The sequence below is a fragment of the Rattus norvegicus genome, chromosome 4 (assembly GCF_036323735.1).
Source record: "Rattus norvegicus strain BN/NHsdMcwi chromosome 4, GRCr8, whole genome shotgun sequence".
In the NCBI taxonomy this organism is placed as follows: domain Eukaryota; kingdom Metazoa; phylum Chordata; class Mammalia; order Rodentia; family Muridae; genus Rattus; species Rattus norvegicus.
Window position 1 is genome coordinate 95,184,161 of NC_086022.1, and position 14,049 is coordinate 95,198,209.

A 14,049-nucleotide genomic window follows, 5' to 3' on the forward strand; every position below is an offset into this window, starting at 1 on the left:
AAGATATTGAATGTTTGCACTGTTAGAGCTGTGGATGGATGTCTAGATTACAGTTGCCGTGGGAACCATAAAATTACACATCTCAGCCTTCTGAAGTCTCAGTGATAATGCTGCATTAATGGATGCTTTTATTGGATCTTAAGTGAGAAAGAGGACGGAAAAACAGGGCTGGGAACCCCGGCACTTTTCTCTGCAGAGTACTGCATGCGTGGTGGGAAAACATGTACCTAGTCTAATGTCTGATGGCCATTATAGGTTCTGTGAAGAACTGTTTTCTCCTCGTATGACTAATGGGCAATCTTACAACCCATCGATTGAATTTATTGACCTTGGCTGTAAATATCACAAAGGAAATTTTATTTCTTCTCAGTCCTGAAGCATTTTCAGGAAGGATTTCTCTCCGAAACTCTAAGGCTTTACTGCCTTTTAAGAAGCAAATAAATAAAACTTCTTACACACATACCCACTTAGCCTAAAACTGACCTCCAGTTAAAGGTATTTATTCACATGTCCTGACTTGAAGGGATCTCTAAGTACCCCTCTGACCTCACAGTGACCAGATGCAGGTACTGGGTACCATCTATTCGCTCTGTGGAGAGCTCTCTTGTGCTCTCTTGTGCTGACTCTTTCTCAAAAACTTCATAGCTCTGGACTGCAGGAAACAACACTTTACTAGTCGTTGGCAAGTTAGTACAAAGAAACACATTGTGTATCTCTTTCATCTAAGGACAAAAAATTAAGTCTAGGCATAAATGGTAGAAAAAGATCAAAAAATCCATTTCAAACGAGACTCAGAAAGAGGAAGCATGTGCGAAAAGGGGTGGCAAGGGGTGAGGGGAGTTCCTGCAATCAGACGTCTGTGCGTGTCCCTGCCTAAGCCTGTTGGGTGTCTTTGTAGCTGCATGTGCCCTGTGCTCATTTTCAAGCTCCAGCTGCAAGGAAAGTATTTCTCATAGATACTTTATCTCAAAGCCCTGACAGAATTCCCAGAAACAAGCCCCAGTGCCTGCCTGGCTCATGCTAGGAGGAGCCCAGTCAATATCTGCTAAGCGAATATGCCCCAAAGTTCAGTTAATTACATGTTTGCTGAACGGCTTTTTTTTTTTTTTTTTTTTAAGAAAACCATGGAAGCCAGTACTGATGAGATCCTTATTTTCTTTTTCTTCATCTCCAGGATGACAAGGAAATTGACCTGGAGCACCTCCATAGACGTGTAAATAGCTTGTGCACAGATGACGACAGCCCCCATAAACAGTTTTCCACCTCGTCAATTGACTTGACCCCTCTGGACATTGACACTTTGCCAACACGACAAGCCCTGGAGCAGATCAGTGATTTCAGAAACACTCACATCACCACCACCACCTTCATCCCAGAGCAGATCCAGACTCTTAGCCGCACACTCTCAGCAAAAGCTGCCTCTGGCTTCACTTTCGGCAGTGTGCCCGAGCACCGAACTGGCCCTTTTAGGCACAGGGCCCCTAATGGGGGCTTTTTCAGGAGTCCTATCAAAACAATGTCATCTATTCCTTATCAGCCTACTCCCACTCTGGGGCTCAATCTGGGCAATGACCCCGACCGAGGCACGTCCATATGAGCAGCAGACAGCTCGGCCTATATCCTAGGACTGCCCCAAAGGAGCAACTGTAATGTGGGACTAACATGGATGTGATGTTTTATTTAAAAGAAATCAGGATAATTAGTAACAATTCTAGTTCTTTCTCTCCCCTGCTCTACTTTTTTTCCTCTTTCTCCCTCTCTCTGTCTATCACCCTCCATTTTTTTTCCATTACTCAACTTATTCCCCAAGAATATAGTATTCTAGGATCCAAGTAGTCTGCTTTTCATATACTGTACTTCAAGTATAGGGAATGGGCACTGAGACTGAGAACACTTGCAGGGTTGACTTTGCATACAGGGCTCCCATGCACCCACCGTCCCTCTGTTTCGAAACTCTAACTGCAATAACCTCGGTCTTTCTCCATCTTCAGCCACATCCATAAAACCCTCCACTGCTGTCGAGTGTCCTTTAACTGTGGACCAAAGGCAACCCCTGCAGTGTGGATGACATGATTTTGAAGACCGTTCAGGCCACACAATATGAGATCACGGTTTCGTAGGATTACAAAACAAAACAAAACAAAACAAAAAAAAGCCATTAATCTGCCAGTCAAGACTACAGTTAAAACCCCCTTTGCACTGCAGCAGTGCCCACCCCCTTCGTGCGATTGTACAGTATTCAAACCTTTTCTTATGTACAGTAAACTTTACCATATGGCAAAGGCCTTTATTGTGTTAAATAACTTAGTATCTCATATATACATATATATGCACCTATATAATGTGTATATATATAGAAATGCAGCCATTGCTATTGCAATTCATTTAATAAAGCTTTAGTTTAAAAACCAAGCATTGTGTACAGGAGCTGTGGCAGCGCAGGAGGCCTTGTCAGGTGGAGAGGCAGGTTGCTTTAATGTCACTCTGACCTGCGTTGTTTGCCAAGAGACTTTTTTATAATTTTGTTATTAAAACATCCAGGGTGATTTCATCTTTGTTCCTAGATGTACTCATTTGAATAGGTTTTGCATTCATTATTCAGCAGTGTATAAAGCTAACCTCGATAATTTTACCTTCTGTTAATTATCTAAACGGGAAATGCCATGAGCCGAACCCCACACACAGCACAGAGAGCAGAGTTTAACCGTAGATCATGGTAGGTTCAACGTCCTCTTCCAAAGCTGCAAGCGAATCACTGTAACTGAAGCTGGGGAGGAGGGGAAACCCCTTCGAAGTGTCGATGTGGCCTTATATGTGTCATACATCACCCTACAGCAGACACGTGACAACCATACTGGGCTCTCATCTGAACCCCTCTTCTACCCACTTCTACTTGGAGGTGTCCTGTCTTCTTAAAATCAGTGCCAAGTGTGTCAGCAGGGGCGATGAGCAAAAAGCCAGTGCCTCGTTATGCACAGTCCTCTAAAAGTAGCATTCTTATCTGTTAGAAACCTAGAATGAGCTTCATCTGCAATCCTTAAACTCACGTGGTAAGTAGGAAGCAAGAATTTCTCCTGTGTTTTCAGGCAGCAGTATGCTTACCTTAATCGCATTCATTCTGTGGCTAGGATTGCTAGAGGATCCAGCCTATGTGATTTGCTTTAGGAGCAGTTAAGAGGTATATTCTTAAGGTGTATTCTATTTTGATCTAATTCTGTTCTGGGGAGCATCTTGTACTGTCACTGTTTTTGTACTAAATCTTCAACTATTGTCTACTGTGTCAGGCAGAAAACGTTCATCTCATGAGAAACCACACTGTGTCCAGGGTGACGAGTCCCGCGGTGCATGCACACCTTGTTTCCCTGTGACATTCACGTTCTCATTTACAACTCTAATTTTCAAACAGAAAAGTCTTTACAGCTATATAGGGGCACCCCCAGATGCTGCAGTGACTTCGGCTATCAACAAACTGTTAACCATGTACAATTCTGGAAATAGGCTGATTTTGACGTGTTGCCTATTCTTCAAGTACACAAAACATTTTGGAGGCCTCAATTATGAGTGGCAGAGCTTTCTGTGTATAATTTGTCTACATAATTTGTCTAATAAAATTGTTTTCTAAACTTGCTCTCATACTATTGAAGTCTTAACTATAAAAGTAAAGATTCTGATCTCACTGACCTGTCTCCCGAAAGCGCTGACTTTGTGGAAGTGTAGAACATCTACTCTAATTAGCAGGTCAGCAACGTGAGTGGCTCTCTAGAAACAATGATTAAAGATGCCCTAAGATGATCAAAGACTGCTAATCTGATATTCAAGACTATTTGAACCAAAAACATATTTGTTTCTCTTCATAGATGTCTGTGTGAGCATTGGGGGGGGGGGAGGGGAATTTGTCCTGTTTTATAGAAAAAAAAGCAGCCAGTGTATCAATAGCAAAATAAGCATCTGTAACATGCAAAGAAGAAAGAAAGAAAATTGAGTGTAATTATTAAACTTTGGGCTTACTGAAAATTGCAAGAAGCAGTCACCAGGTCAACATTTTAATTTTAATTCTTATTTAGACTTAGAAATTATTTCTAAAACACTATTATTTCTACATTTGAACACTACCAAATCCATCTAACATCTAACTCAATGGATATATGACTATAAAATATTATTTAGATGGAAATCTCTATTCTAAAACTCCATCAAAATGCCTTTTCAATGCGGGAAGTAGGAGAAACTTTACAAAGGTGGATCTGTCTCTCGATTTATGACTGGGAGAACATGGCAGTCTAAAAAGCTGCTAATTATCCAAATGCTTGATAGCCTAAGACTTGAAACTGGTGTGGAATTTCAGCTATGAGATTTGGGTTCTACCATGCATCCATCACATTCACCCAAGTACTCACCAAAGGGGCCATGGATATGGGGAAGAGGCAGAAACACAAGTGCTCCGTCCCCTCCTCCCTCAGTGTGCACTCCGAAGATCCATGGCATCCTCTCCTTGCTCATGTGGGTCTTCCACAGCCGTCTGAGTCAACGGGTAGGGCACAAGCACCTGCTGCCTCTATTCAGGGTATGGCTTTTGGTAGAAGGAATCCATCCCTTCTCTGTCTAGTATCAGCTCCTTCACCCAGAGTTTGCCCTGGTCTGTACCCTTTAGATCAGACTTGCTGTTACAATACAAATGCCTCATACCCAAGTGACTTCATTGCACTCAAATGCCCTGTTTCATCTACTGGTGAGTCAGCACATTTTCTGCACTTTTATGACCAAAGAAAACTGTGAGGCTTCCTTTCTTGCCATACTATATCTCCCTATAGGCAACTTATTCTTTTCTGAATTGTGAGATTTTTTTTTCTTCTCCTTTATTTTAGGATTAGGAGCACCTGAAAAGATACTGTTATAAAATAGACTTTTCTGAATAGTACTTTGCTTTGTTAATTAAAAGGAAAGGAGATGAAAAGTCTAACTCACCCATCCCTACTTTCCAGTTCTATCATTCTGGCTGAAGAGCAAGTTATTGTTACTTAATAGTCATAATTTTTGGTGAAATGCATTCTGGGTTATGAATAGTAACTAAGAGAGGACGAAGAGCTTATGTGACAGTAAGTACATAAATTGAAATGAGATTGCTAAAATTTGAGTCTTTTTATTTCTGGGATTAAATCCTATAGCCAATCTAAGCCTTTTTCCCAGATGCTATTTAATGGTTAAGAGTGATGGTCACGATTACCATCGTAACACATTAGTAGATGTCCTTTCAGTAACTCCTGTAGCAGAGTGTTTATAAGCTCCCTTGGGGGGAAGCAACTTCCCTGACAGAAAAAGAAAGTACCTAAAGCCATCACTAATAGTAGATTTGACAAGTGTCATTCAGTCCTGTTAGCATGCATGGAGGACTTGTTCTGTGGATGCTGTAGTACAAGATGGTTGCATGTAGATAGATGGGCCCATGCCTCTTAGGGATTCTGGGTACCCATTGCCACCAGTCTTAGTCTTTTCTCCATACTGAAAATCAGGATACATAGACCACCTCACAGCTTTTCTGAAATGGCAGAATATCTCACCCCCAATCCACGTCAGTCCCTTTGGACCCTGTGTAACCAAACCTAGAGCAATCCATCCTAATTTTTCTCGAAGGTCAACTGTGTCTGTCTTCGGAGGGTCAGACCACCTCCATGACCAAGCTTTGAGCATTTCCCAAGATGTGAATTTTCAGAAATGTGAACGTTAAGCCAGAAGCAAACTGTTTACTGTTCTATTATTAACAATACCTGTCTACTATCCCTGCTATGGCCCATGTCACAATGACACAAACCACACAACTCCCATCTGTCCCTACAGCTCAATTCACTTGAGATAATTAGGACTTTACAATGTCTCAAGCACTTTGCTTCAGAGAACAAACAAGTTTAATCAGGGTCTTCTTCACCTTGCAACTAAGCCTCCAGATGACTTTTTTGCCAACGGAGACACAGGACACAGGGTTCCACAGCTGTTTGCTGTGCTGGCAGCCTTGCGCCCTGCTTATCCCTCAGCGATGAGAGACAGCATAGGTGGGTTCTACCTACCTCAGGGACAGACACAGGTGAGCGGAACTCACTGTTTCATTTTCTGATACAAAGTTCCCATTTTTTCGATGTTTTTTATTTATACTGTTCCCAGTAAATTGATAGCAAAGCAAAAACCATTTAAATTTGAAAACTTCCTTCAACTCTGAAGTCTCTCTCTTGACTCACACATAGGACTAGTACCTCACTTTTAACTAATTTCATATGCACACTTTGTGGGATTTCTTCGGGGTGTAGAAGAGAAAGTGAGGAAGGTTAACAGTACCGTGCTACCCCTGTTAGCCTTACGCTGTCTACATGGCTGACTCCACATTACCAGAAACCAAAACGTGGCCTGTTTTGGATGATACCACACAGACTCCCACTTGGAAATACCAGTTCATTTCAAAGAGCTGAAAATATCCATGATGTGATTAGAAAATCAATTTTTTTTCAAGACAACATCAATTCTCATTCATTTAAAACTAATTAAGCTTTCGGAGCAGCTGCGTTAGAAAAAGAAACAGATGTCACAAATCAAAACTGTCAGCACCAGAAAAGAGATGAAAAATATTGCTTTTAATAAATATTTTGCCTGTCACAGATTGGAAATAATACAAGTAGAAAGCAGATGTTAATTTTTTGAATTGTTTCATTATATTCTTGACTGACACTACTGAAAAAAAATAAGAATTAAATAGCTACTGTAGTGACTATGTTTAATTTTTAAAAAGCAGACATAATGTTGTTCTTAGGCACAACAGATACATAATTTAAATATATATAAAGTGTATTTGATATATATATAAAAACATATACATAACCAGAATGAGCCACATCCTTACATACATTTCTGAGAGTTTACATTCAATTCCTCTGCAGAATTAAAGTTGACATTGAACTGTAGTTTGGAGCTTCATTAATATCTGCTTTAAAGAGTTACGTGGGACGGGAGAGATGGCTCGGTGGCTACGAGTACTTGCTGCGCTTCTAGAGGTCCTGAGTTCAATTACCACCATCACACGGTGGCTCACAACCATCTATAAGGGAATCTGATGCCCTCTTCTGGCCTGCAGATATATATGCAGCAGAGCACACATATATTAAATAATTTTTTTTTAAAAAAAGAGTTAAGTATATGTTTGTTCTTAGATATAAAAACATTCTGGAATTAATTTGAAAACAGAGGTTCCATGTTGGGGACATCTCCCTTGTCTTCTTTATCCCAGAAATGTTTAATGATTGAGTAATAAAGATGTCTAAGTATCCGTCAGTTACTATTATTAAAAAATTCAGTCATCAGTCACCTAAGAAGTTACAGTTAATGGCACATTTACTTGGAATGACAGATACTGAATCACCAACACAGAAAGCACTCACAGTATAGCAAGCACGGCGCTTCTACCCAAGTCAACGCACCCCAGGTGAAAATGCAGAGCTCAGGAACACAGCAAGGCGTACACTCAGTTCTACACAGTCAAGCAATCCCAAACTCAGCCCCACCCGACTTCTTTATGAAAATGCCATGCGAAAGACTTTTCATACATGCAGAGACCCAAAAATGAGAAAACTCTCTCACACTTTAAGCCTTCAAAGTGTTTGATGAAGCAGTCAGCAGTTCAAGTACAATCAATATTTTAATTAATTCTTCCGGGTTCAATATCAGTAAGTGAAATTTGTAAATATTAATCTATAACAAAGATTACTGAATGTCTGTTTAAACATGAATACATATGTATAACACTTGTGAAGCTTCAGGGAGCTAGAATACTGGAGACAAACAAAATCCTGAAATCAGTCTGGTAAAAAGCACCTACCACCGGCGTGCACCCTAAGCAGTTTCCCCGAGCCAACAGATTCCCTCACTTCTCAGGGCAGGCTGCACCCCTGGGTGGCAGCCCTCCCTACATACTCTGACTTTTCAGAGAGCTTCCAAAGTTGCAAAGGGAAAAAAAGGAAACATTGAGAAACTTGAAAATTCATGGCATAAGTAGTATCCCTTGATATGAATATACATGCTGTCAGGATGCAGGATAAATTTAATTGTCATATTAACATGACAGAAAAATATTCTCTGAGGAAAATAAAGGAAGACTATAGGCTGTGTGGATGAGGTGTTTTCATGGAGTAAGCTGGAATTTGGGGTAGCTGAGGTAATGTGGAAAAGCCCAGAAAACACTTGCACAGTGGTGGGCACAGAGCAACAAAGACATGGGGTGAAGAAAAGAAGCTTGGGGGAGTAGTGATTGACCACCAAGTATGAAGTACGAAATGTGTCAGGTTACAGTGAGGCACAGCTGTGATACAGAGAGCTAAGGATGGGTTTCAGAAATCCCGCTCTGGGCATTCACTCATCAGTCCTATCGTCAGTGCGTGTGCTGGGGTCACTCTGTGCAGGACACTGTTTTTATACAATAGGATAGCAGTTTTATTATTTTAAAAGGCAGAGCAAGGCACACTGTTAAAGCTAGAAGTTCCTGTCAACTTACAACTGACAAGAGACAGAGAATAAGCAAGACAGACCTGTAAGTAACTAGTCCATTACCAGGTAAAGGCAGCAGAGGACAAAGCTAAAACACAAGAGCAGGGGCTGTCAGGCCAAAGTGAAATGGGAATGTACGACTGCAAAGAGAGTAGTGAGGGAGGTCCCAGCGAGAACCATGTGTTTGAGGGAAACTGCAAAGGGAGTGAGAAAGTTACCCGTGTTGGAATCCAGGAAAAGAGCATTCTTAACGTCAGGGATAGACAATGCAGATGTTCTGAGGTTAGAGTTTAGAGGGCAAGCTTAGGATGAAATCAGACAGTCCATACAGTCAGACCCAGTGAGTCCTGCGGACAGAAATGATGTGGGGCAGTAGGTAGACCAGAAAAGCAAACATCCCACCTGACAAGATATGGTGGAATATTGTGACAGTCCAGGCTGTTATCCTGAAGTGTTCTGAACAAAGAGTGAAACCTGGTACCACTTCAACGGGTCTCTTCCCACCCTCTTCTGGCATTATTTTAAGTGGAGTCTTTCAACTTCAAGAGTACAGGGCAGTTGGTACAGTGGCTGACCATTTGGACTTCAGTCCATGAGCTTCCTGAGAGTCCACAGGTTGGTTCATGTTCAAAGAGGCTCAAAGCCATAGGATGCATAGGAACCTCCTCTGAGACACTGGCAATTTGCGACCAAAAGGAGAACACCAAGAACTATATACCTTAGAGGAATGGGTTAGAAAGGTTAAACCTGTAGCACCTCATCCATTGGAAGTAAAAAGCCCGATGTGGGCGAATGAGATGGCTCAGTGAATAAAGCACCAGTAGCATAAGCTTGCTGGCCCAAACTCCATCATCTGAGGCTGTGAAAATGTAGGAAGAGAGAACTGACTCACACAGATGTCCTCTGACCTCCACACAAACACTTAGTGTATGTGAAAACCACCCCGGTGCATATAACACGCATACATGAAAACACGAACACAAGTTTGCATACACATGTGCTCACACGCGCACACACACACACACACACACACACACACAGAGTAAATTCAGAGAAGAAATAAATTTTTGAAGGCTTATTCAAAGTCAATTGAGCTAAGCCTCTGAGTCAAAAGAGGAAAGAAGGTAGATATGGTAGACATATTTGCAAGGGAGAACCAAAGGAATGTGAGAGGTTAATGGAATCTGAGTATTTGGGAGAGAAAGTCAAAGATGACTGAGTTTTCAAATCCAAATGCAAAGAGATGGCAGTCATTGAGTAGAAGAGCAGCCAGGTCACTGTCCCTTTTCCTCAGCTGAGATCTTCAGGAAGAAATACAGATTGGAGATTGGTATCTATTTCCTTTCCCTGGGAGCGTGTGAGGTGTATTTGTAAGAGGTGGTAGGTACCTACAAGTGTTAAAGTTACAGAGTTTGTACTTTTAATGGGGCTCCCTGCAGTTCTGGGGCTTTTCTCAGGATCTAGGAGAGGCGTGGTTAAGGTAAGGCCCACTAGAGTTCAGTCAGAGCTGCTCTGCTTGTATCCCTTCATATACTAAACTCCTTCTAAGATTTCTCCCACCCTTGGGTAACACAATCCTGAAGAGTGACCAACTCTGCTTTCAAATTCCCATCATCTGTTTGGTCTCTTCCTCTTTACAAGTGGTCTTTGCCCTGTTCTAAACATTGCTCACGTCTGCTTCTTTGGAACACTTCAGAATGAGACTCATCCTTATTCTCTGCAAATCATTTATCACAGTTTCCAATTAGTGAAGCCTCTGAACTGACCAAACTGTCCTTTGACGTGGTGACAAGGACCCAAAGCTTATGAGTGAGTCTTGAAATGGTTCCAGGATCTCCACTGTCTTTAATGAGAGAAATGGATTAAGCAGGTCTCCTAGACAGCGTGGTGGCATACACTCAGGAGACAGGGGCAGATGAATCTCTGAGACTTCAAAGCTCGCCTAGTCTCCATAGCAAGTTCCAGGATAGCCAGGGCCGACTAGAGAGGCCATGTCTCTGAAATAAAACAGAACAAAAAGCAAACAAACAAAAAAGTAGATCTCCTTCTATGAGGCTCACTAGAACCATGAAGCAGATAAATCTGAATTCACCCTGAAGCTGTTTTCAAATACAGAGCTGTCGTCTGAGAGGAATGAATTGAGGTTAACACAGGTACAAATGCCTACCATGAACAAGTCAGCATACATACACTATGTCAAATCAAGTGGCTTTGACATTAACCATGTTTGGTTCAACAAAATTGCTGTGAGCTTTGAGACCCAAGTCTATTTCAACCCGAGAGTTCAGAAAGAATGTGCTTATGCAGTCAAGAATACTCAGACAGATGAAAAGATCAGTCTGATGTACTGTCATTGCTCACTCACTAGCAATTCAGGAGGGCACTCACAGGTAAGCACTCACCACGGAGGTGCCATTGAAACTACCACGTGGATTTCACTCAGAATCGCCCTTGCTGGCTTTTACCACCTATCAACATTGAAGCCATTGTGATAGATCACTTTAAGGAAGTCAAAGATGATTTCCCAATTCTAAGGAAAAAAGTCATATATCCAAATATTAACAAGAAGCAGATAGTATGCATTCTTAACAAATTTAATAGAACTGGAAAGCCTGATTTTCAAGTTGTTTAAGAATACGATTCCTTGGAGTCTACTCTTGCCTCACATGAGGCGTATGCTTGTGCATAACCTTCTTCCCTATAGACTATCGTACAGAGGAAAGAGTATGTAAGTTGCGTGAACCCACTGCCTGGAAAGTCTGCACAAGGCAAGAATGTTCCAGCAGGTAGTGCACAGGGGAGGGAGCAACTCTAAATCAAAATCTTAAAAAAATCTAGTATTTTCGAAATCCTCACCTAGTATTTCAAATGTGGAGAAATTTAAACCACTGTCTTCAGAAAAATTCATCTGCTTACAACTGCCTATAAAAATCAAGCCCCAGAGAATTTGATGTCCTCTTCAGCCTTCTGTGAGCATGAATACATAAGCCCACATTCCTACGGAAGACAAAAGTAATAAAAATAAATCATAAAAATAACCAAACTGAGATGTGGAAGAGTTAAGGAACTTGACTAAGGTCGTAAATTAGCAAGTGAGCTAAGCATATTTCAAGTCCACATCTCTCAGGTCCAAATCTACGCCTTTCCCACCTTCTCCCAAGATCAGCAAGAGATACAAGGAGACACCTGATCCTCTGATTTCCAGAACATTCTCTAAGGAGCTACGTCCACTATAAAGATCCGTGAGAGCCAACTGCTCTTCAGTAACCGATTACACTTTAATAGAAACTATTAGTAGAAAATAAAACTCTGTGCCAGATAAACAGAAGTAGTTATGAATCATGAGTTACAAGATAGATTTCAAGAAGTCCTTTGCTAGATTAGCCCACATTACCAGTAAGCCTATTCCTCTCATCACAAGTCAGCAAACCTATCCCCCTTATTACAGGCCAGCACATCTATGCCCCATAGTCACATGCCAGCAAAGCTATCTTCCTCATCCGTCTCATAGTTCAGCAACCCTTCTGGCTTTTTCTCCTTAGTTCCCTCTAATGGTCACATTAGAAAACCAACACCACCAGCATGTGTTCTCTTGCACCAATGCCACAGTCCATTTGCATAGCATCTGCGTATAGCCATGGCTGCAGGTCCCCAAAACCTGTTTCACCAACTCTCTGTTCTCCTATATGCTTCTCTGAGGTGAAGCCAATCAGTAATTGAATTTTGTCGGTGGTATCTATGGTCCACTAGCTAGCATCATAGACCTTAGGTGAAGCCTTTCCTGAATGCCTCTTGCAGAAAATTCTGGACAATCACTATAGAGAAGCAACGTATGAGCTGAAGATGTGAGTTTTGACAATTGCAGATACAGAGGGAGACTGTACAACCACTGAGAGAAAGGGAAATGAGAAAAAATGACTGAAAAGTAGGGGCTAATTTCAGGACCTGTACCCAAGAGACTCACATACCCTAGAGATCCTGGAACATCCATGCTTACTGCTGCTCTGTTCATGACAGCAAAGAAATGGAATCAACCTAATGACTGTCACCAGATGAGTTGATAATGCCAACGTGTCACCTATATACAAAAGGAATGTCTCTGCCTTGAAGAAAAAGAACCATGGAATTTATAGGAAAATGAATGGATCTAGAAACTCTCAGGTGACATAACCCAGACTTACAAATAGTGAATGTTCTCTCTCATGGAAGGGTTCGAGACCCTATAGCTGTTTGTATTGTTTATGTGGGAGTGAGTGTGGACAGAGGTCAGAGCACTAGAAAGGGACACAGGGACTTTAAAATGTGAAGGTGAGAAAGACTGTGGAAGTTGTAAGGGGGACCCTTGCTGGAAGTTATGCAGTGGAGGAAGAGAGGAGCAGAATGGGGCAGAATCCACCAAAATTAAAAATGTATGAAATGCTATAAGGAAATTTGTATACTAATTAAAAATAAGTAAATAAAACTAGGCTACAGAATACAGGACTGTGACTTTAAAAAAAGTCTGTAGAGACATACAGAGAGAAGATGAAGAATTTACTGATGTATTTAACACATATTTAATGAGTGTATTACATATACACAGAGGCACATGTGTATGCGTGTGCACACACACACACACACACACACACACACACACACACACACCAGGTACTACAGATATGAGACTATTACTATTTCAAAACTATGATTATATCTGGAGGGATACCATGTCTGTCCACAACTTCAGCACAAGTTAAAGTGTGCTGTGCTCCACGAAACTGACACAGCAGATGACAAAGAATTCAGAGGAAGAGAGAAATCTACTCCTCCAGATCTCGCTTTCCTGGAAGACAGCATGACCACTATAAAAAATTATGGGTGATTTGTACCTAAAAATATCCTAGAATGTTTGAGAATTCAGTGGAAAGCCAGGTCTTCTTTCACAGAGGAGATAAAACGTTTTGTGGCACGGATAGGTTTGGAAGCTGGCCTTAAAACCTGAGAATAATGTCCTCATGTGTGGTACAGAGAGATGCTTTCTTGAAGAACGGGGAGACAGATGACCCAAGTCACACAAGAGGAAAGCACAGCTCCCATTCAGGAATACAAAGTAGCTTTGCTGGAACATATGGCCCTGTAAAGAGCAGGAAGGGCAGAAAGGAACTCAATTACAAAGTCTAAGTGAGCCACCCACCACCATTTGCCTTGCATCCCTTTTACCACCCAGCCCGTTTCTGGACAGCTGTGGACATCAGGATCGTGGTGATGTTTACAGTCGACTGGGGAAAACAGACAATTTAACAGCCAATGACAATAAATTGTGATAAGTGCTATCACAGAGGACATAAAAGGCGATTTGAAACCCAGAACGGGGCTCAGAGAAGCTCCCAAGAGGACTAGATTCCAAATTACCCCAGAGAAATTACTGGGCGTTCCCCAGGCAAAGGAAATAGCGACCATTTAGAGTAAGCGGCCAACATGCAGAGAGATCAGAGCTTGCAGAATAGCATATGTTCCAAGAACGGAAGGAAGGAGATCTGAACTGGA

The 14,049-nt window shown here is 41.6% G+C and overlaps 1 protein-coding gene across 3 annotated transcripts in view; it reads left to right on the forward strand.

Annotated features, from left to right (window-relative positions):
• Window positions 1–14,049, forward strand: part of Grid2 (glutamate ionotropic receptor delta type subunit 2) — a 1,477,190-nt gene that overhangs the window by 1,438,996 nt on the left and 24,145 nt on the right. The window contains exon 16 of one of the 3 annotated variants that reach the window (NM_024379.2): window positions 1,175–2,880. The exons of the other annotated variants lie outside the window; for them this stretch is intronic. Within the exon in view, the coding sequence (NP_077355.2) occupies window positions 1,175–1,597 (423 nt within the window). The 3' untranslated portion in view covers window positions 1,598–2,880. Of the gene's footprint in view, window positions 1–1,174; window positions 2,881–14,049 lie in introns of those variants that run through there. 3 annotated transcript variants of the gene reach the window in all.